Raw genomic sequence first — 24,132 nt, 5'->3', positions numbered from 1 at the left:
GTTCCTTTTAAATGACTTTGTTGGTTTGTCTGCTCTGGTCAGATCATTCATACTGACCAAGATAGCACTTGATTCCAAGCTCTACTTTGCTTTGCTGTCAATAGAGAGAGAGTTCTGAAAGAAGAATTCCTGCAGAAATTCTAATTAAAAGATAATGGAAACATAAAGTGGAGCTAATTAATTTTAGAGCCTCTGCCATCTTTTTGGTAAGTCAGGTCTGTATCTTTGAGGTTCTTTGCAAAAGGGCCAATGCTAATTTGCAAAGGTAGGCTAATTGTTCTTGGGAGAGGAACTAGAGACAAATAATTCACATATCATTATGAAGGTTTAATCATAGTGGATTTATTAATAATCCTTAAATTAAAAAGGTAAATCTGGGCTTGGGTTTACAAAGGAATTAGCCGAACAAGAGGATGATTTCCTGCATCTCCATACTCATCAGTTAATTTATCTAGAAGCATTTTCTGCTAAGCTTCAGAGAGGATTTCAGGGCTGTCTGGAAGCACATGTGGGTCTAGAGTGTGAAGATGGAAGGAGAAAACAAGACAGTGTCTGCTGACTTGACTGTTAATTGCTGTTACAGATTTGGTAGTGTCCAGCCAGTGCTTTCAATTTTATTTGCAACCTTACTTGGGGTCCCATTTCCTGAACGACTTTCCCTTTAGTTTTGTCTCCATTCTTTTCTGCAGTAAATTCTAAGCATTCAGTTTGCTTTATTTTTATTTTCCCAGGCCTGCTCTTAGTCATTTAGTCACTAGTTCCCCTCTCTCTATTTAGCTGGTGTAATCACCCTGTCCCCAATTCCAGATTGCTGGGCTCTGGCTGTCCCTTTGGGCATTCAGAAAGCCAGCCTCTATCATTGCCCTCTGGTTGACCTCAGCACTCATTTGTCTGTGATAGTCTGTGTAGATGCTACCATATTTCTTTATTTTAACTAAATGATAACTCTTAAAGTTGTCTTTCTAGATGGACACATTCTTAAACCTTAATCTATTTAATCAAATGACTTTCAAATACTCGTTTATACTTGCCCTTTCAACCTTAATGCTGAATGAAGAGAAAGCAAGAATAATGAAACTCAGAGAAGAGAGCCGGGAAAATTGTGTGAGGCCACTTTTAAAGAGTGGGATATCCTTAACTGAGACTGACTAGAGAAATTCCCTGTCAAGATACTTGAAAGTAGACCTGTGTGTTGGACATGGGTGCAAGTTTAGTTTCCTGACTGGTCAGCAGTAGTTGGTGCTGAAGAGCTAAGTGTCACACAGAGAGGTGAGACTTTGGAAGGAGGGAATGCGAACTGGGTGTGCTCATCCACTTCAGCATCTGATTTTGAACCATACTGCACACTCTTAGTCTTTTCAGTTTTAATTGTAAAAGTGCTTTTATTTTTAAATTATTAATACCAAAACTTATAAAAACAAATAGTTGAGGTCACTTGTTAATGTATTCTTTTTACTGGGGGAGCATTTTCAGTACTGCTCAGGGCTTAACTCCTGACTCTCTGCTTAAGGGGTCATGCCTGGCAGTGGGGACTAAACTTGGCCAGCCAAATTCTAGGGAAACTCCTTGTCCCCTATACTCTCTATGCATCCCCAATGTCTTGTGTTCACAGTAACCAACCATATGGGCCTGATACACACAGCTATCGCATCGTACTACCACCAAAAAGCCTGAGAGTCTTCATCAACTTCCACGTACTGCTTCTAGTCTGTCTCCTTGCCCACTCCAGTCCTGTAATACCTGTTCTGTAATCTAAGGTCAATAACCTTTCATCACTTGACACCATCCATTCCATTGTTCTGCTTCCCTAAATGACACAGATGAGTGAGATTATCCAGTATTATAGCATCAGTTCTAGATTGTGGGGAAAAAAGGCGACTTTACTGCCCCTTCTCAAATACTGCAAAAGCTTGATCCTGATTGTACTGCTGTGTGAGAGTGACCTTCCTGATTCTGGATGACTTGTTTAGGTCTCAGGCTTTTGGTCTTATATGCACAGTCAGCATTTCGTCTCTTGCCTGTGTCACTCATATTCTGGAGAGTGCCCCGAAGAACTCAATGCCCATAAATCTTCATTTGAATCTTGAATATTATTGTATCTCCCAGAGCCTCAGTTTTCTTACCAACAAAATGGTAAGAATCTATGTTATACGAGTTTTGTACACATGTCTCTTGAATATAGCAAAGGAGAACAAACTATAAAACCTTCTGTGAGCTAAAGCATTGAAGCACTGAAGCTAAAGCAAAGAAGGAGTGAGCATCAGTTTACGTGGAAAACATTTTGAGTGCTCCCAGACCCCCAGAGTAGACTAGCAAATCATATCAAATAACATGTCAAACCTAAAATAATGCTGACATTGGGTAAGAGCAAGACTGCTATGGTGATTGCACAGTTCATAGAAAGTAAATCCTGGGGAAGGAGCTAGTAGGAGCAAGCTCTCTGCTTTTTGTTCTGCCCATGGCTGCTGCAAAGCAAATTTTGAACACAGGTTTCTTCTTTTGCTTTTGGGGTAAAGGCAGAAATCCTCTTAAGATTTCTTTAGGTTAATGTAAATATGTATGACTATAGGTCTTTGGTGAAGTGGAAAGTGAAGTGGCCAGGGTAAACTTTTGAAAAACAGGAGATATACATACTAGGTAAATATGTAAACTTAACAGAAAATTGGGATTTTTGGTAAGTTGCTACGTACTCAGCATTCTAGTATGGGTGAGGTTCACTGGGAATCTAAAGAAGCACATTTATGATTATTATTTTATTATTTATTTTATTTTATTTTTGTTTCTTTTTGGTCCACACCTGGTGATGTTCAGGGTTTACTTCTGGCTCTACGCTCAGGGATCACTCTTGGTGGACTCAGAGGACCATATGGGGTACCTGGAATCGAATCCAAGGCGGCCACGTGCAAGGCAAGCACCTATCCTCTGTACCCCTTCTCTTTTCCACACATATGTTTTATTCTCTTTACATTGTCCACTTTTGCAAAATCTTGAGGGGTCGTCCAGTGCTCTGGCTGCCTTGCTCTGTGTCAAGAAAAAGCAAATACAAAACCCAAAACCTGAGAAATGTCATAGAATATGTGGATCTTTATAGTTCCATTTTTAGCAAGCATTCTTTCTATAGTAAAAATATGTGTAGGAGCTGAGAGGTGCAGTTACTGTGGCTTCCACTTTGAACTTGGTCACAGAATTCATACTTCCCATAACACCATCTTAAGTGATTTTAAGTGGATCCTGTGTAAATTATCATTATCCTCATGTTACAGGTGAGGAAACAGATACTAACATTGCCACAGTTATGAGTGGCTAGTGTAGAACTAGAAGGTGACTTCTTGAATTGAAAAGGGAAGCCAGAGCCTGTCTTAAATGAAATCAAGTGATAGAAAAAAATGATTACTGGTATTTTCTTTGGCCTTAAGAATGTACACCTCAGGGCTAACGTACTCAGAGTTTAAGATATGGGTCCTGCATGTGGCCAGCCCCAGTTCTATTGGGGTGTTAACTGGCTCACTGAATATCACCAGGGACAGCCCCCAAGGCTACTTTTTATTTCTGAGTGGCTCGCCGAATCCTTACCAGTTCAGGACTGAGAAGTACCATGTCTTTAGAGCCTTGTCATTGGCCACTTGGCTGAGATTTGCTGGGTGAAGCTCTACTCCCCTGAACACTATTTAAGAGGCTCCACTTAAAAATAAAAACAAAAACAAAACAAACCAAAAATAAAACCAAACAAACACCAAATGAATTTAGCTCTCAGTTCCCTTCCCTATTTCACCATTCTAGAGAAAAGTTACTTTTACAAGAAAAAAAAAATGGTATTAGTCAGTAACACCTGAGAGAAAGCTGAAAGCAGTCTAAGCCTGAGAAATCCCTAATTGTGTGATTAAAGGCTTTAGATTCTGATAAAAGAATCTAAATCCTGCCTCTGAAAAGTGATCTAGGAGGCGTTTTAGAGGAGATGATGGGGTGGTAGACAGAAGGATCCTGGAGTGTTTTCTCATTGTGCTGAATCTCAGCAGAAATACCTTCCAATCCAGTTTGAAAACCTTCTAGATTTCAAAGTTTTTTCCTCTAGATATTTGTTCTCAAAGGTCATGAGATTTTTTTTTTTAGGGTGGAGTCCACCAGTTTGGATTATAGGAAAAAGTGAATGTTGGTTACAAAATTACAGCAGTGGATTTGACTTAGGGTTGCAGAGCGTCTAAGTAATGTTGCATTGGCTGTTTTAAATATACTGTGTGGTAAGGCTGCTGGTAGAAGCAAGTTTATATTTCCCAGTGGCAGGCTGTAATATTGCTACTTTTTCATACTGAGTTTCTTTGTTACTGTGAAGAGGTCTGCACACCTATTTGGGGTTGAGTTGTTCAAGGATTGGTGGATATTGGACACAGATGCCATCATGGGAGGGTCTGGGTGTGATTCATCACCCTTCCTGAAAAATTTTGCATGATCTGTCATCTTATAGAACAGATACATGCTTGCTTTTTTCTTACTTTCTGTTTTTCTTTTGGTTATCATCAAAATTTGTAGTATGGTACAGATTAATTTCATTTTAAGGAGAGTTCCTAGTCGGAATATAGCGTTCCCTAAGGTCATCCCTTGTGATACTTGACCTAAAAGACAATTGAATGCTATACAGCTCTGTCGCTATGGTTTTGGGGACACTAGGACCATGCCTAACAGTGCTGTGGTTCAAACTTGGGTGGGTCTACATGAAAAGAATTCGTCCATAACCCCTGACCATTTTCTTGGTCCCTAAAATAAATAAATTTAAATCCTTTAGGTTGCCACCTAGAAATACTTAATTATCCACATGTATGTACTAAAAGTTGTGCTTCTTTTTCTGCTATTTAGTTTCATGGTAATAAAGTAAAATGATTAGATATGAATAGTTATCCTCTCTGTGTGGTCGATTTTAGTTGACATTTGAATATTTGCTGATAATAAATCATTATTTTCAAAAGTATATAACATGTATGCTACAAATATTTTAATATATGTTTGTATTATCTGGAAAAATCATAACTGAAGCAACCTAACTGGAACATAGTCCAACAAAAGACTATTAATTTATAGTTACTAAGATAATGGCATACACGTTCTCATTCAGTTCTATCTGGGTAGCTCTGTAAATTGTGTATTGATTATGCTAATGGCAATCGTGTCTTTATTACTCGTCTAAAGATACATGCAGATTGAATGCACTTTTGGCAAGGTCATCAGTCTATAGGAAAGGGTACAATTTGAAAATCTGTTATTTGGAGTGATTGACTTAAGCCCAAAGAAAGACAATTAAACACAGAAATGTAGAAATTATTGTGCTTTAGGATATGAAAAGTATGGTTAAAAATTATCCCTTTTATTTTCTTTATTTGATTCCTTAAGGAAAGTGTTGCAGAAATGTTCTAAATCAATAATGATCTATTTTTGTAGTTTATTTTTGGTTGTGTGGCCTTTCTTGCTTTATTAGGCTGAAGGAGCATTAGACATAAACCATTGGATTGTATGTATTTTTAAATTTATTAGTCTGACTATAGAAGAACAAAATGAATTTTTTTCAATCATACATAAATATTCCTGTATTTTCTAAGCTTTTATGTTATCGATCACAGCCTCACTGTGCTCTGCTCTTTCATTGTGCAAACACGTGCCTCATTTTATAGGATTTTCTTCTTTTCTTTTTGGTTGGCTGATCCATTGTGTTACCATGCCATTGTTAGAAACTATTTTTTTATCTTTTGGAATATGATCACTGCGTTTTAGGAATATGGAGCTTTCTATTTTCTTTTGTAAAGTGAGCAACAAAAGTAAAGAAGAAGGCATGAGATTTTTGCTCTTGGGGTTGGAGAGATAGTACAGTGGGTAGGACTCTTGTCTTGCATGCAGCTAAGCAAAGTTGGACCCCTGGCATGTCATGGTCCCTTGAGCCCTGTCAGAAGTGGTCCTGGAGTACAACTAGCAAGGAATAAGCCAGGAGATATGACCCCAAATAAAAATCTTTATTCACATTATTTTACTTTAGCAGCATTTTATTTAATTGCAGTTTGCTCACAGCAAGGATGTCATGTGGATGTGAGATGGGGAAAAACTCAGAGAGTGGGGATGTTCTCAGGTGATGGATCACAGGGAACTTGGCTTTTATACCCAACACTACCTATTCACAGTCCTGTCACATGTGGCCATGGTAGTCATGTAAGCATCAGTGCTTACAGTGTAAGCATTTCAAAAAGTCCAGTAACCATAATAGCAAAGTTTTAAGAATTTTTTTTATCTTTAAGATTTGAGGGAATGGAACATTCAGTGTCCAAAATATATTTTAGTACAACTTTGGATGTCTCCCTTTTTAAATTTTATTTAAAGAAAGTGTATCACAAAGTTAACATAATTGACCATAATATATTTTTTTCCAGATAAGTGAAAGCACAGTTATTTAGGAGAATAAAAACAGAGAGTAAAAAAAAAGAAAACTGAAGAGCAGAAAGATAATTAAAAATAAATAAATAAAAAGTACAGTTGCGGGGCCAAAGAGATAGCACAGCGGTAAAGCGTTTGCTTGCATGTGGAAGGTTGCTGGTTTGAATTCCGGCATCTCATATGGTCCTCCGAGCCTGCTGGGGGCGATTTCTGAGCGTAGAGCCAGGAATGACCCCTGAGCATTGCCAGTGTGACCCAAAAACCAAAAAAAAAAAAAAAATGTGGCTCTCAAAATAAATTTCAATCATGGTTTAAAAAAAAAGTACAGTTGCAAGCTAATTTGTCAAAATTATTGTATCTCCAGTGAAGTCAATACATGTTAGAAGATTTAGTAAGCTCTTGCTGTTACCTGTTCATTCTATTATATTGGTGTACTCCTATAGGGATGATAGCATTAAACAAATGAAGTTGTCCAGGAATTCAAAGCACTATTACTGATAGTGCAGATTTTTGTGACCTTCAGGAAGGAGGATGATATAGGGGAGGACAGCCACACTTACTTCAAGAAAGACCTGCTGATATTAGCCCAAATGCTGGAGTACCTGGTTTGGTCAGATTGGTATCCTCAAAGAGAATTATAGGGGACTGGTGAGGCAGGGCCAAAAGCAAAGCAGCAATTCTGGGTGATGGCAGCAGCAGACATGACTTTGGCAGGATGGAGGCTTGGCCCACCCTTTTTTCTTAGATTGCCTGCTTTCTGTTGTGTGTGGTTTACCCATGATTTTTCACAGCTTGGTTTACATTTCTTTCAACAAAAATTGAGTCTATCAAGTTGGACTGGTGTGAACATGGCGACTGGGTCCCTGGTTTTTTTTGTTTGTTTGTTTGTTTGTTTTTGGGTCACACCCGGCGGACCTCAGGGGTTACTCCTGGCTGTCTGCTCAGAAATAGCTCCTGGCAGGCACGGGGGACCATATGGGACACCGGGATTCGAACCAACCACCTTTGGTCCTGGGTCGGCTGCTTGCAAGGCAAACGCCGCTGTGCTATCTCTCCGGGCCCTGGGTCCCTGGTTTTGAAATATTTATTATAAATAAAAAGTAGAATTGTGGAAATGGAGAGATAGCATAGTGGACAAGGCACTAAACTTGTCTGTGGACTACCTGACACCACATATGTCACCTAAGCATGACCAGAGTGACCCCTGTGCACAGATTCATAAGATAGCCTTGAACACTGCTGGGTATAGATTGAAAGAAAAAAAAGGAAAAATGCAAAGTTGCTTGTTAGAGAATTAGCAAACGACTGAGCCTCTTTCGTGAATGAGAATCTACAGAGGAACTGAATGCTACTTGCGTATCTTGGTGTTCTATGTCCCAACTCCTCCAGTGATGTCTGAAACTGCAACTAATACTAACCCAAGCCCTATACATGCTGTTCTTTTCAGTACATATATACTCATATGATAACATTAACTTTTATAAATTTGGCACAGCAGGAAGTCAATAACTTAGTAAAAGTAGAACAATTATAATATTATAGTAATTATACTAATATATTATGTAATATAGTAATTCATTCATTTTAATGTATCTCTTAATATCTCAAAATATCACACCTAATGTTTTCAGACTGCAGGTAGGTGCAAGAAACTGGAAGCTATTCGGGAAGGGGCACTCCCATCACTGTTGTATTGCATCAGGAGAATGGTTCATGTTTAAAACAGAAGAAAGCACTTTCTCCCTTAGCTAGTGTTTCAGTAATTGTTTAGACAGTTAACTTTAAGTATCCAATTCAGAAATATTGTGACAATTGGATTGGTGTTATCTAAAATAACTGAAGTAATAAAAACAGTTGGCAGAAGCATCAGAAGAGATGGTGTCTGGAATGCTAAGTTCTTTTTTGCCCCAGGATTTCTTTTGCTGGGATAGTGATGTTTCTAGCTGTGCAACTATAGCTGAAGATTGTTCGTTACATTTAAAGAGGAAATTACTAGACCCTTTCCCGGGCATCCAAATGTTTAAATCCTAGATTCAAAAGTATATTTACTTTATTGTAGTTGTCCATCTATAGAACCATAGTTTTCATTTGCTTTCCTCTGGGTGTGGAGGATGGCTCAGTGACGAAACGATTTATGCAAGGCTGCAGGTTCAAACCGTGGTGCTGCCTGCATGTTCGTAGGCTCTGCTGTCAGAGACCCCCATTGAGAAAGTGCCTGGAAGAGGACTTCATGGATTATGAAGCCTCCAGGGCAAGCTTAATCCCTGTGAGTTTAATCCTGGTGACACCACATGCATGAGGTGCTCTGACAGCTCCACTGTCTGCAGATCCCTGGTGAGGAGGAAAATGGTTTCCTCTAGAGAAGACTTTTAAAAACCAGATTTAAAATTTTTTTTTGTGTGTAGAGAAATTAAAATATGCATGTCTGAATAATGAAACTGTCTATGTCATTTCTAAAATACAAAATGGAAGGAAAGAAGGATCCATGAGACTGGCTTTAAGATTGAAAGCAGAGATATAAAATTCGGTTTTGTTTGCTTTTCACTTTGTTTTGTTTGTTTTTGCTTCTCTGGGGCACACCTGGCAGTACACTGGGACCAGGTGCTGATGGTGACTGAACCCAGACTCCTGTTTACACAGTCAGCTTGGACTCCCAAGTATAACCCTGGTGGCTCTGAATACCACTGGGGTGAACACTGCCAGCTTGCTCTAAGCCAAACTCTTGCTGCTGGTGGCTCCAATAAGCAAATTAAATTATGATGAAAGTAAAAGAAATCTAGCTAAAGATTTCCCAAGTCCCAAGAAGTGTTGTTGGTGCCCTTGCAAATCTCTGGCATTAGATGAAAAAGTGGCTGTGATTGGGACATTTCTCTCCAGTCTCCTTCCATCTTTGATTTTGCTGCGATTATGGATAAAAAAAATAATTCCGGATATGGAAATTGTGAAAAAAAACATATCAGTCCCATAGATGAATGTCATTTTATACTACTTGCTATACACTCAGAAATTACTCCTGGCTTGGGGGACCATATGGGATGCTGGCGATCGAACTGCTATCTGTCCTAGGCTAGCATGTGCAAAGCAGATGCCTTACTGCTTGTGCCACCACTCCGAGCCTGAATATGTCATTTTAAAATCAAGACAGCAAGGAATGGTTTCCCCCATGCCTGATGTCTTTCTGGCATGGAGGCAGCTCTGGCTTTCTCTTGCCCATAGTCAGTCTCTGGATTCTTCTTTCTAGAGTAACTCTTATTACTACTGCCTTTGGCTGATGATTTGGTTTATCTTCCTTCCCTGCTGAATCTCATCATAGCCTCCAGACTGGTTTCCTTCTTTCCAGATCTGATTACTTTCCGCTCATTTCTCAGATACCAGTGGAGCATTTTTCTAACCTATGACATTAGCCTTTCCTAAATTTCCTTCTTCAGTTCTTATTGCACTGAGATCAAATTTGAGTATTTAGCTTACAGTGGTTCCTTTCTGAGCTTTTCTAGTCCAGGTTTCTGTACCTGCTTTCCTTTCTTTCCCTCTCTCCAGCATCCCTCTCTCATAGGAATAGCACAGAACTTACGATTCTGGTCAAGACTCATTTTTTTATGCATTTATGTTTTTAATATTTTAAGTTTAGAGAACTACTTTATACTTTATTATTACCCACCCCTTAAAACTAAGCTCCAGTTGTTATTTGGAGGTATCTCCCGGGTCATAGCTCAGCTACTCCTCAATTAGCCTTGACTGAGGTTAAACAGGAGGACCCAAAGATATTGTCAGTGTTGCAATTTTCTGAGTTACCCCTGGGGATCTTAGATATTTTTAGGGTCATATTTAGTGATGATTTGGGTTTGTCAGTCATCCATGTGGAATCAAACTTGGGACTACCTTAACCTGTATTATCTCCCGCCTCAAGCCATTCTCTGGATAAAATTTTCCTGCTCTGACATTTGCAATTTAGATGTCTCTTAATGTAGGTGCCTCTATCTGAATACTTTCATTAGACCCTGCACACATTTTTTTCTCCTTTTTCCCATACCCAGTGCTTGCCAGCCCTCCTCATGCTGCATCAGAAAAGACGTGCATTTTGCATGGTGCATTTGGATAAATGGAAAGGGAGTTGGCCTGTAGGAAGTTTCTAATTAGCCGAGGTTGTTCCTGGACACTTTGAGGGCAAGGATCAGTATCTCTGAACAGTTGATTCCACTTTTGAGGAGACTGGAAAATTTCTGTTTTTCTCAGTCTGCAAGCTCTGTGAGCTAGGAACCAGGCTTAAAATTTTTATCCATTGTGGCATAAGGCGCTCAGTAAGTATTTTTATGCCATTGTGGCATAAGGCGCTCAGTAAGTATTTGTTTCTTGAAGTTGGGACAAGGAAGCCCATGTCATTCAGTCTGAAGGTTAAAAAACTCTGAACTCAGGAGTGTGTTTATAAATATCTGCATGTGAATGTTCGTGTGTCAAGATTGCTTTCTTTGAAATTTGGTTTTTGGGTCACACTGGCGATGCTCAGGGGTTACTCCTAGAAGGCTCACAGGACCATATGGAATGCTGGGATTTGAACCGGGGTTGGTCCTGCATTGACTGCATGCAAGGCAAATGCCTTACCACTGTGCTATCACTCTGGCCCCTGTCTGAGGAGAATTTTTAGATAAAAGGAAAAAACAAGTATATGAAACATTTTTTTTCTTTTCATAAAAACAGTTTAATACCTTCAGAAAATAGAGTACTTCTAAAATAAACATTGTCCAAAAAGTTATTATAAAAACAGCACATTTTTATCCTTAACCACTGAGCTCTTTGAATCAGCTGATATGAACTGTTTCTGCCCAGATTGGCTAGCATTGTCCTGCCAAATACAGGTCACAATTCCAGGAATCTCACAGGCACCAAGTGATTGCTTTTGTGTTTGTTATGTGTTGTTTGTTTGTTTACCTTGTCTTGACAGTAGGAAAAAAAAATGAGACCTCAACCAGTAGGCCAGTGTGGGCCAGCCTGTTGTAGTAGTCTGGTAATGCCGCCTTCCTTCATTAGAGCCTGCTTGCTGTTTTATAACAGTGTGTGATTTATTTTTCAAAATCTGTTTCCAGTTTATGGGATTTCAGGTTAGATTGCATATCTAGAGCCCAGAAAGCACAGAATTATAATCCCGCCCTTTAGTTTTTGAAAACTGGGAAGGTTTATTGTTCCTATTTAACTCTTCATTGCCTGTAGGCAACTTTACCTACCTATTATAAAGGACTGCAGAGATAGGGATTTGAACACGTGTGTGCCTCTGTGTATATTTGTGTGGGTGTGTCTGTGTGTGATGTGTTTTTAGACATGGCTTACTGTAAACATGGTATCTGATTTTCTTTTTAGGCAAGGCATTTCTTAATATATCATTCTAGAGTACTAATTGTGTGAATTCATGAGAACTTGAAAAAGAATCATTAGGCAACTAATTGTTTATTAAGTGTGCCATGAAAAATACTGTTTTGTTATGCAACATGAGGAGGGCTGGCAAGCACTAGGCAGGGAAGACAGAAAGGAGTAAGATGGTGAGGGTGAATGCAGTTAATGGGAGAACTACCCAGGTAGAGGGGCATTTAAATCAGTTGGAGACAGAACAGGAAGTTTTGCTTTCATTTGGTTTTAGTTTTGGCACCACACCCGGTGATGTTTAGGGGTTACTCCTGGTTCTGCACTCAGCAATCACTCCTGACAGGATTCAGGGGCCATATGTGGTTTTGGGGATTGAACATAGATCAACTGTATGCAAGGCAGGTCTCTGCTCTCTATTGTATCTCTCTAGCCCTGAGCTAAATGTTAAAAGATGGATTATAAAGAAGACAAGTAGCATGGATGGATGGTTGTTAATTCGAAATGCATCTTATGTAGTAATTGTGGGGGCTTTGTATGTGAGATACATTTGTATAAATTATTTGTTTGCCTAGGCATCATGGAGCCCTGAAAAATAAGGTAGAGTTTTGAACTTCTTTTGGGGGGGGGGAGTTGTTTGTTTTTGAAATGCACCCTTGGAAGAAAGAACAGCTTTCTAAAAAGAAAGGCAGCTTTTTCTAAAATTGCACAAATATATTGTTACTAGCCTACTAGTACTAGAGTGGGGGAACCACCTTTTGGATCTTCTCCCCTCCTTATTTAATGTAATTAAGAACCACAAGGTCAAGGCATCATAATAAATCCAAGACTTTTTTTTTAAGGCAGTATGCATATTTTAGCTGGTAGTTTCTTGAGCTTTCTGGCACTGTGTGGGTTGATTTAAGATTGAGTAATTCATGCCATGGTTGTTAAATATGGTGAAAAGCTGGCTATGACCAGAGAACAAACTGTTAGGAAATGGTCCAGTTTTAAGTTTGCATGTGTGTCTAAGTGGAGTATTTTGGGTTCATTCATCTCTTGCCAATTTTAGTTGTTAAGTAATCTTCTTGCATTCATATTTACATCAGCTTCAGAATGTTCCATTGCTGCCACACTCATACAAACTGACTCTGGTTTGTAAAGGTAGGACTGCATGCTTAAAACTAACCAGGAAAAGTCTCATTTATATCTCTTGCAAAAAAGGATAGAGAGCCTGCACTGTGAACTCACTGCCAGAGTTTTTATAGTAATACTTTGTATCTAGGCTCTGGCTCTTACCATTAAATGTGCTTTTTATAGAGTACCAAGTTATAAATGTAGTGCAGCTACGGCATATTAATCTTACTGCAGAGATTTAATGAGGCAGTTGTTTTGCGATGGACACTATTGGGAGCAGAGAGCGACAGAGTTTTACTTTACTACTGAGCTGCAGAAATATTCCTTGCCTGGTAATAATTATAACCACATGATCTCTTAGTTTTTCTTTCTTTTGCCAGTGCTTTTCCATGCAAAAGTGGCTTGGAAGGAGGTCCATTTGTAGGCAGTGAAATGGATTGGAAATTGGGCTGTTTTCTCAGTGGTTTGACATTTTAGCTTTGATCAGGCATGGAATCCTTGTTGCACAGAGAGAAATATGTAAGATGAGTTTCAAGAATACAGATAGTCTTTGCCAGTCCACTGAGATGGCTTTTAGATATTCATTACTTTTACTTGACTTTTATATAGGTTATAAAAAGTAAATGTGGTGAAACCTCATTTTTACATGGACAGAATAGAATTTCTGCTGGTTGGCCTTCATCTGATCCCACACTTGAAATTAATTGAAGTCCATGGGTTTATTGCCGCCAACACTTTTAAGCCAGGGCAATTTTTCATTTTCCCTAAAGTTGTAATTTTATTAAACCACGTTATAGCAATAACAACCCATCTGAAGAGGAGGATGAGAAGGGAAGAACCACCTGCCAGAGAACATAATAAGAGGAAAATCATGCTTCTTTAAAATTTCCATTTATAAGTAATGCTAACAAAATTGGAAACAGAAAACTGCCATTTATTTTTATAAGAATGCAGCTTTCCCCCTGCTATTCTAAAGTAGAACATTCCTATGTGATCTTGTGGAAGCCAAATGGCATAAAGCAAAGAACAATTGCTATTAATTTATTTGGAAAAAGTCTTGAGCCTTCCCAGACCTCCAGATAAATCTTACCAAATCCTACCAAATAACATATCAGACCTAAAATGACACTGACATGCAACAAAAGCGGGGTGGCATGTCAAATATCCAGCCTGTGTAAAGTAAGTAGTTCTTGAGAGAAGCCGGACTGTACCTCTTTCTGCTCAGGCCACTCTAGAAAAGCTGCAGCAAGACTAATATGAACACTAGTTTGTGTTTTGATATAAAAGAAAAATCCCTTTTGGAATTCTTTTGGTTAATGGAAAGCTAGGGCTACTGTGCCTCTTTAGTAAAAACAAATAATGGAGGGAGAACTTTTGAAAAGTGCGGATACTTATAATTGTGTCTTTTATTGCCAAATTGAGCTTTTTTTATTTAGGTTAGAAGGCTGGAAACTGAGCACTTTCATAACATTGTCTTGAAGGAATGGGTTGGGAATTGGTTGTTCAGGTGAGATAATTAGCAATGGAGGCTTGTTGGGTTGTGTTTTTTGGGCAGAGGACAGAGAAGACTCTCACAGTTATGAGAGGATTTGTAGTTCCAGTGCTGGAGGGGTTCACATTGATGTTTAAAATCTTGTCCATGAGTGAGTTTATAGTCTAGTAGAGGGGGGTGAACAGTTTTTTTCTTTTTATTTTCTTTCTTTTTTTCAGTGGTGTTGGTGGCAGGGCTGGACTTACAGGCATGGACCTTATGTTTATAATGCCTTAGGTTTAAGTCAGAGGTTTGGATGGCTAGTAGAATAATACAATTATTTTTTATGATTGGCTCTCAAAGGACTGTATAAAAACTATATAACTAAGGTCATGTGCAAAAAAATTATTGGAGTATAGCCACCTGTGGGAAAGTAATGATTAACAGTGTAAGTATTCTAGAAGCTTCCAACATTTATTGAAATTAGAAATACCTTCAAACACAAATGAACTCATCATTTGAATGAATGGAAAACAATTCATTAGAGTGGAAGGTGGAAAAACATCTCCTTACAGAGAGACAGACATTCCAGCACTCATTACACCAAGGCATCATAGGCTATAATCGCACCCACCCCCCAGAGGGTCCCTCTTGAGTGGTGACCTAAAAACAGTTTCGCCAGTTGGCTGGAACATGCCTCCTAAAGTTGCAGCAGAAGTGAATAAGCTTGACTGACTTCAGTCCCTGAAGGATTCTATCTGTAAATGCAGAAGGGGAAGCAAAAATATTTTTTATTAGTCTTAAAATGACCCTTATTTTAATGACTAGCAACAGTGACAGAAATATGAACTGGAGCTCTTTAGCTTTTCAGAGCTAAAACATCATGCATGCATTCTTGAGTATTTGATTATTTTTGATATTGAACTTATGTAAAGTGGCCACATTCTTGAATAATGAATACGAAAGGTGAAGGGTTTTTTTCCTCAGCATATTTCTTAAAGCATTCAGAATGTTCCCTTATTTAAAAACAAACAGGCCTGCAAACTTGATGTAGAGCATTTAAATAATCATATTAAAATTCAGGCCTAGCACCCATATTTCCCTGAGTGCTGTCAGTTTTATGAGAAACTGGAAACTCACGCTAAACAATTGGGAGTGTTCCGTGTGTGCAGGCTGCCTTCTGACAAGCTTTTAATGGCGTGGGGGCCAGCTTGCCATAATTTAGATAATTATTTATTTTCCTGAATTACTTTCATTTGACCACCTTTTACTGCTTGGTTTTAGTTTGCTAGAAATCTTTGAACTGCTATTCATTTGTTGTGTCTCTGGCTCCAATGAAATGATTGAGACTAGCAAAGTCAAAGGTGGTGGATCATATAATGTCGATTTTGGAATTGTAGGCACGTTGGTGATTTTAATTCGGAGGGAGTTGGTCTGTTTCTGCTTACCAAAAAAATACAAGTAAAGGACTTTTATGCCCTATATTTTATCTTCTCTTTACTACATTCTCTTCATCACTAAATAATATTTACTAAGCATTCACCTGGACATGGTACTATGCTGAGCAAAGTTCAAGATAAGCAAAAAAGATCCTGTGATTATTCCCCTAGGACTGAGCCATCTAAACCCCAGTCTATTGAAATGGGTACTGTAGAGAGTGTTGAGATAATAATTTTCCAGATGGCAAATCAACCTAAATTACCAATTTACTTAAACACTCATTATTTTTGAAACCAACCAAAGAAAAACTACTTGCTCTTTGAGTTGGGAATTCTGCTTTATTTATTTATTTTTTTAACAAACCAAGGAGATTATTATGTATACTGAAATGTAAGTTGATTTTGGCATATGTGAATTATTTGAAGGGTGGTGATATGGTTAAGCTTATTACAGATGTGAAGAAAGGCTTTGGAACAATTGCCAGAAAGAGGCCTTTTGTGACTTGTGTAAGTGGATTCCTGGAAGCATATACATATAACATAGCAGAAAGCATTTTCAGATAGAGGGGTAGAGGTGTGCTAGCCCTTTTTTTAACTTTTCTAGGAAAGCTTGGCAGATTTTGACCCTGTGAGTTTTTTATTATAAATTTCAATATATAATATATTGAATATATGTTCAATATAAATTATTCGACACCAGATAATTTATTAAACATTCAATATCTTGATACAACTCTTTTGTGACTTTCATTGAAAATTCTATTTTGTTATAATATAATCAGGCTTTGGAGGATGTTTTGCTATTAGAAAATAGTCCCATCAAGGCTGGAGAGATAGCATGGAGGTAAGGCATTTGTCTTGCATACAGAAGGATGGTGGTTCGAATCCCAGTATCCCATATGGTTCCCTGTGCCTGCCAAGAGCGATTTCTGAGCGTAGAGCCAGGAGTAACCCCTGAGCACTGCCGGGTGTAACCCAAAAACCAAAACCAAAAAAAAAAAAAAAGAATATAGTCCCATTAATTAAGTCATAGATTATATTGTCCTAATTTCTTGGAAAGAGGTAGATAATCTGCTCCTTGCTTTTCTGCATGAGGAAATTTGTGGGTACTTCTTTTCATTGAGCAAAAAAAATCACAAGGCATGTATTGAGCTATAAGTAAAAACATCACATGTGTTTTGCCATCTTATCATTTCTTAGTATTCGTGTGTCATTCTTAGATTAGAATGGAGCTATTTTGACCTTTTCTAAGGGTTTAGCTTTTTAACCATAATTACTCCAACTCCATTTTTGTGTTTATAATCCTTTATATATTGTTTCATTTATTAATGATTTTAGAAGTGAGACATTAATATTTTTGAATTTGTGTTTGGAACAATATTTTACTCTGTGGCAGAGCTTATTTTGCTATTGCTGACTGACAAAAAATGGAGGAACTGTTCTGATCAGTTTATAAGTAAAGATCAATTTCATGCCTACGGTAATTGACGTGCCTTATTTTAGACTTTTGACTAATTCTGGTAATTTCCCATGAAAGAGTATATTTAGCAGAAAAGGAATTTATTCTCAAGTACTTTTTTCCTTTGCATTGTAGACAGTTAAAATTTTAAAAGTGATTATTCTCTATTTTAAGCAAAAAATCCTTAAAGCAGCCCCCCTTCCCCAGCCAATTTATGTAAAACAGATTATTTGAAAGAAGAGATAGGAAAAGGGCTACACCATGGAGGAGATGAAAAAAATATCAGTCACCATGGACTGAATTATTTTAAGGAAATCTCATTTTGGTCTGTAAATAAAATCTGCAATGAAGCTTTTGTGTTGCAGCTCCAAGAAAATGGTATTTCTGTTTGGGGGAGGAAGAAGATTAAATGTTACTTTAAAAGAACCTACCTTTAAACCACACACTTACAGTCTTGATTTTCTTTCAGACCCCAACTGTAAACTTGAAGACAAGACTGACGATGGAGAGGCAATAGACTGTAAGAAGAGGCCGGAAGACGGAGAGGAGCTGGAAGACGAAGCTGTGCACAGCTGTGACAGCTGCCTCCAGGTGTTTGAATCACTGAGCGACATCACTGAACACAAGATTAATCAATGTCAGCTGACAGGTAAATAATACTTAGCACTACTTGTCTTTTCATACTATTCTATTTTGGAAACTTTGCAGTTTGTCCCGACTTCTTTTCTAATATTTTATTCCTGAATTTGACTATCTACCTAGGTAAGACTACAATTGTTTTTAGAAAGAATTTAAAATGGTAGTTTGGGGACAAACACTGTCACAGTTCTTAGATTTTAAGTTGTATCTAATTTTGTTAGAGATAATGACGAATGTTCTCTTCTTTTCCCTCCTATCCCTTTCCTTCTCTTCCCTCTCCTTCACCTTTCTTCTCCATCATCTTCCCCCTTTCCATACCCTTCCTTCCTTCCTTCCTTCCTTCCTTCCTTCCTTCCTTCCTTCCTTCCTTCCTTCCTTCCTTCCTTCCTTCCTTCCTTCCTTCCTTCCTTCCTTCCTTCCTCCCTCCCTCCCTCCCTCCCTCCCTCCCTCCCTCCCTCCCTCCCTTCCTTCCTTCCTTCCTTCCTTCCTCCCTCCCTCCCTCCCTTCCTCCCTCCCTCCCTCCCTCCCTCCCTCCCTCCCTTCCTTCCTTCCTCCCTCCCTTCCTTCCTTCCTTCCTTCCTCCCTCCCTTCCTTCCTTCCTTCCTTCCTTCCTTCCTTCCTTCCTTCCTTCCTCCCTCCCTCCCTCCCTCCCTCCCTTCCTCCCTCCCTCCCTCCCTTACTTCCTTCCTCCCTCCCTCCCTCCCTTTCTCCCTCCCTCCTTCCCTTCCTTCCTTCCTTCCTTCCTTCCTTCCTTCCTTCCTTCCTACCTCCCTCCCTCCCTCCATCCTTCCTTCCCTCTCTCCTCCCTCCCTCCTCTCTCCCTTCCTCCCACCCTCCTTCCTTCCTTCTTTCCTCCCTCCCTCCTTCTTTCCCTCCCTCCCTTCTATCTCCTTCCTTCCCTCCCTCCCTTTTTTCCTCCCTTCCTCCTTCCTTTCTTTCCTCCTTCCTTCCTTCCCTCCTTCCTTCCTTCCCTCCCTCCTTCCTTCCCTCCCTCCCTCCCTCCTTCCTTCCTTCCCTCTCTTCTTCCATCCTTCCTTTCCTCCCTCCTTCTATCCTTCCTTTCCTCCCTCCTTCCTTCCTTCCCTCCCTCCTTCCATCCTTCCTTTTCTCCCTCCTTCCTTCCTTCCCTCCCTCCACCTCCCTCCCTCCCTCCTTCCTTTCTTTCTTCCCTCTCTCCCTCCCTCCCTTCCTCCCTCCCTCCCTTCCTTCCTTCCTTCCTTCCTTCCTTCCTTCCTTCCTTCCTTCCTTCCTTCCTTCCTTCCTTCCTTCCTTCCTTCCTCCTTCCTTCTCCTTTTCTATTATTGCTCTGTAATTTCAGAGCCTATTATTAGATAGCTAGAACAAAGTTGTGTTATAAAAAGCTTTTCAATATTTATTCAGATTCATAATGTTTAATATTTGTTTAAATTCAAAACAATAACTTTTGCTATAAATATAATTTATTCAAGGAAACATTAGCCTATGTTCACTTTTCCTTCTCCCTGTTGGACTGAAAGCTGATGAATAGGAAACTGTATCTTAGCATGTTGTATTCTTTGAATGTTGCACAGTACATGCCCACAGGAGGCACTCATGGGGCATAGAGTCTGTTCTACTATGCAGTTTGTGAAAACAGAGTCATGGTATATAGAATAAAGTGTTCAACATAATGACTAAATAAAACTAAACACCAGTATAGAAAACTCTACTGCCTTAAAAATATATTCTAAAAAGTATACTATATGAGACTGGGTAGGAAATTTTAGATCAATATTTGCACCTAATTATCTTTTTGGATTTATATTCTTTTTGCTTATGTGTGTATTTCTTTACAGCTTTCTTTTTTATTTACTTTTTCTAGTGTGAATATTTTATTAACCATGCTTAGGAAATGTAGTTACTAGACAATTTCTTTCCAACTGTTCACAGATTATTGATATTTTTGCAAGATGTTAATGTGTTTCCATTTAAACCAGGTTTCTTGAATAGATTATTATGGAAATGCTGGATTAAATCCAGTTTAATAGCTTTATAAAAGTGCACTATGTCTTTTCAAGAAGGGATTATATTGAATAAATTTAGTAGACCATAGATTCTCATTAATAAATATCCTGTTACCGTATTTTCAGTAATGATGTTTCTGGATTGTTGTAGCCTATGTAAACATTGGTAATACATTAAAGATTTATTTTAATTTTGATACAATTCAAACTTATTAATAATAAAATCATAAAACATGGGACACTATAGGCCATTCATCTGATTCAGATTTTTCCCTTAGGGGTGGTGAAGTGGGGGTCCCCAAACAATGCTTAAACGTCCACTCTTGGCACTTCTCAGGTGGTTGACAAATGCTAGAACCTTAGGAGTAAGTTGTTTTCTGGATTTGTGATTTAAGAGATTACTGGACACTTGGGGATCTAAGGGATGAACCCCACAGTGCTTGGGAACTATGTGGCTCTGGGGATTGCATTGGGGCCTACCACATGTCAGGCATGCATCTTACCTCCTGGCTATAGTTTAAGTTTTTTTTATAGTTTATACTTTTAAGTAGTTTAACTTTTACCTCACCTGTTTGTATCATTCTTTCATTACCATTTTCTTAATAGCTTAAGATTGGAGACATCCCATTTCTCCAAATAAATCCCTTATGCTTTTCTAAGAACAAAAACATTATCTTATACAATACCACAAAATACATTGATTTAATCAAGTGGTTTTCAATCTTTGATACACCTGTGGATGGTCATGAGCCCACTGGCTTGGTGTTGAAAACCACTAATGTAATTAGAAATCAATATTTAGATTTCAGCAGTTTCAATAAATTTAAATTTCAGTAGTGTTTTCTTTCTCCAGGTTCCAAGATCATGTATAACATTTGACATGAAATTTTTTTAATCTTTTTTCACTTCAGATGATCTTTCAGTTTTTCTTTACCTCTTTTGACCATGGCATTTTAAGAGTCTATGTGTAGAATACCTGTTTACATTTAGGTTTGTCTTTGGTTTATTCATGATTTAATTTAGATCACGCACTATGGTGTCAGGAACACCATCAAAGTGATGTCCCTTTCTCAGTGGATCAGGCCAAGAAGTACTTGATATTGATGTATCCCAAGTGATCACTTTAGCATTAAATACTGATTTAAAATAACATCCACTAACTTTCTGTGGCACAGCATTACAATATTCTATTGTAATAAGTAATTTGTGAGAACACACTTTACATATTACTCTCTAGGTAGTCTCAAGTCTGATAAAACACATATTTTAATCCAGTAGCTTCTGTGTTTATTGGTTGATTTTGCATTGCTTAACATTTTATTCAACAGTGGACCACTCACGTGGTAGGCTAGTAGGCTATATCATACAACCTGAGTTTGTGGTAGGTTGTACCATCTATATTCATTTAAACTTGAAAATATTGATATCATGTAATGATGCATTTCTCAAAATATATCCCTGTTATTAAGTCACAATTAACTATTAATTTCTTTTCTAATTCATTTATGTTGCCATGGGCTTTGCCTTATTATTTCATTGTGTGGATCATCACTCGTCAGCATTGTTACTTTGGTGTCCAGATGCCCAATATTTGGCAAATGGGAATCTCTTTAAACTGGATCCTGTGTCATTTTAATAATATCTTCATTGATATTCAAAGATTTACTTAGTTTCTGCTGTAAACAGACGTTTTAGCTTCACAAAGCTACTGTTTTGTTTGTAATATAGTTGACCTTTTTTAATCAAGTTTTCTAATTCATTTATAAAGATAAAATATTCAGTTTACAATGTCTTTATTTTAGGTGAAGATTGCATACCAGTAGTGCTTTGAGTTCATTCTGATAGTGCTTAAGGTGAACATGTGGTACTGAGTATTGAACCGTGATATGTACTGTAGTTCTTTTGAGTCATTTCCCTGGCTCTGACAAAATATTCAGAAACAAACAGATCATTATTTATGTGTGCTCATTTCTATAGGTACATTGGTTATAGACCAATCTAGCAAACAGAATTAAGGAATATATGCTTAATAGAATACACGTAATATACCATAATATAGCTTATAAAATGTATATTTTAAATAAATGCATTTATGCATTTATATATTTCATCTATCAAAACCAGGTATAAATATGTGTACATATTGATATTTCTGATACAATCTAGTGTTTCAAGTAAGCCCCAGTCTTTTTTTTTTTTTTTGAGTCACAGCCGATTGTGCTCAGGGGTTACTCCTGGCTCTATGCTCAGAAATTGCTCCTGGTAGGCTCAGGGGACCTTATGGGATGCTGGGATTCGAACCACTGTCCTTCTGAATGCAAGGCAAATGCCTTACCTCCATGCTATCTCTTCGGCCCCACTCCAGTCTTTTATCTTAATATATTTGTCATCAACTTTAGCAGTAAAAATAAAAATCTAGTTTTTTTTATTCTAAATATGTTTACTAATTTGTCTGAGTCTAGAGCCCTGTTCTTCAACATGTGGTTCATGTACCAGTATTGGTTTGCCGAAATTTTCTGGTGACTTACTAAAATTTACCTCCTGGTTATGTAGCAGCTACATCAGTGGTTTTAACTGCTACTCCTCTGACCAATACCAGTCCTTGGGCAATAAAAAGGTTGAAAATCACAGGGTGAGTGCAGTGGATATTAACTGACAGTCTTCTTATTGGAGCGTGGGCTAGTGCACAAAGGTTGAAAATCACTGGGCTTGAATATTAAATATTTTCAAAATTAATTGCTCTTCCCATCAGTATAAATAAGCCAACCAATTAGTACTGAGTATTTGTCTATAATTATTGCTGCTGTAATTTTAAGTAACATATACACTGTGCAATTTATAAATTGTAACTACAGTTTGATGAATATGGACAAAATTGCATATACCCATGTGACCCTCATCCTTCCTAGCATCTGTCATTTTTTGCATCTTAGAACGTTTCCTCTCATTTTTTTGGCCAATAATGCTCCTCTAGAATTAACCATCTATTTTTTGCTTTTAAGCCATAATCAGTTTTGCCTATTCTAACATTTCTTGTCAGAAAATTACACTATCTGTGACACATGTCGTATCCAGCTTTTTTGTTTAGCATTGTGTGTGCACAATTTTTCCTTTTGTGTATTTGACTAATGCGCTTCTTTTTATTGTTGAATAGTATTTCACCACATGAATATTCAGTTACTAATTTCCATTCTACTCTTGGTAGAATTTTGTTAATTATTCGGAATAAAGTTGTTGTGATCTTCCTGTAGACCCTTCTATAGATATGCTTTTATTCCTCTTGAGGGAGTCAAATGAAAGTGGTAGTGTGGTTGGGACAGTTTAAGGGAATGAAAATCTTCCAGAATACTTTCACCATTTATAGTTCCACATATTTGAGAATTTCAATTATTGTGCTCCCTCACCAACATATGTGTTGTCCTACTTTTTGGTTCTTTTCCTCCTGTGTCACTTGGCTCTAGTACTCAGTTGAAGAGGTTGAACATATCCATGCTGGTCCTGATGGGTGGTACTATTTGGGTCCGCAGTGCCAGGCACCACCACAACTACCTTAACAGGGCTCAGGGGCTTATGTGGTGCCAGAACCCAAACTTTGGTCCTATTCATGGGCCCCTGATGGCTGTCCAATCTCTGTAACCCCTGTAATTGGTTTCTTTTAGCATTCTTTTGGGTGTGCTTTGATAATCTCTATGAATTATTTACATTTTATAACTCATGCACTTAATTTTTTTGATTCATTTCCTGCAGAATGCATACAATTTGAAAAATCCCATTAAATGCAGACAGTAAGATTTGTGTTTTGTGAACTAGCTGGAGCTTTAGAGCAAACTTTACTGGAAAAAGCCTCAGCACTAACATTAAGGTAAAGGAATGTGAGCTTGACTGGCATAGCAAGTGTCTTCACTTGCATGCAGTTAATTAGCTCTTATGTCAAAAGTTAGCTTTAAAATCAAATTTAAAAAAACTTCAGATATATTGATAGTGTTTAGTTTTTTCTTTTGGTAGTGTAGTGGTTTACCCAGCAATGCAAAAGGGCTACTTTTGGCTATGTGCTTTGGGTTTGATCTTGGCAGAACTCAGGGGCCAATGTGGAACTGGGTGCTGGATATTGAGTCCAGACTTCCTTCATGCAAAACATGTGTTCCAGCCCGTTGAACTCTAGTGTCTATTTTTATTGAGTTCCTATCATTTAGTTATCCTTGTGTTCAGCTCTGTGAAGTGGAATAGAAGCAAAAGACATTATTCCTCTAGAACTTTATAAAT

The 24,132-nt window shown here is 38.1% G+C and overlaps 1 protein-coding gene across 3 annotated transcripts in view; it reads left to right on the top strand.

The window, feature by feature from the left end:
• Nucleotides 1-24,132, top strand: part of ZNF521 (zinc finger protein 521) — a 312,636-nt gene that overhangs the window by 17,610 nt on the left and 270,894 nt on the right. For all 3 annotated transcript variants that reach the window (XM_049769548.1, XM_049769546.1, XM_049769547.1), the window contains one exon: nt 17,718-17,897. Coding sequence is in view for 2 of the 3 variants with exons in the window: in XM_049769546.1 (XP_049625503.1) it covers nt 17,718-17,897 (180 nt within the window). In the remaining variant the exon portion in view is untranslated. The remainder of the gene's footprint in view (nt 1-17,717; nt 17,898-24,132) is intronic.

The sequence above is a fragment of the Suncus etruscus genome, chromosome 3, assembly GCF_024139225.1.
Source record: "Suncus etruscus isolate mSunEtr1 chromosome 3, mSunEtr1.pri.cur, whole genome shotgun sequence".
Classification (NCBI taxonomy): domain Eukaryota; kingdom Metazoa; phylum Chordata; class Mammalia; order Eulipotyphla; family Soricidae; genus Suncus; species Suncus etruscus.
This window is presented reverse-complemented; position numbering and strand designations above follow the sequence as displayed.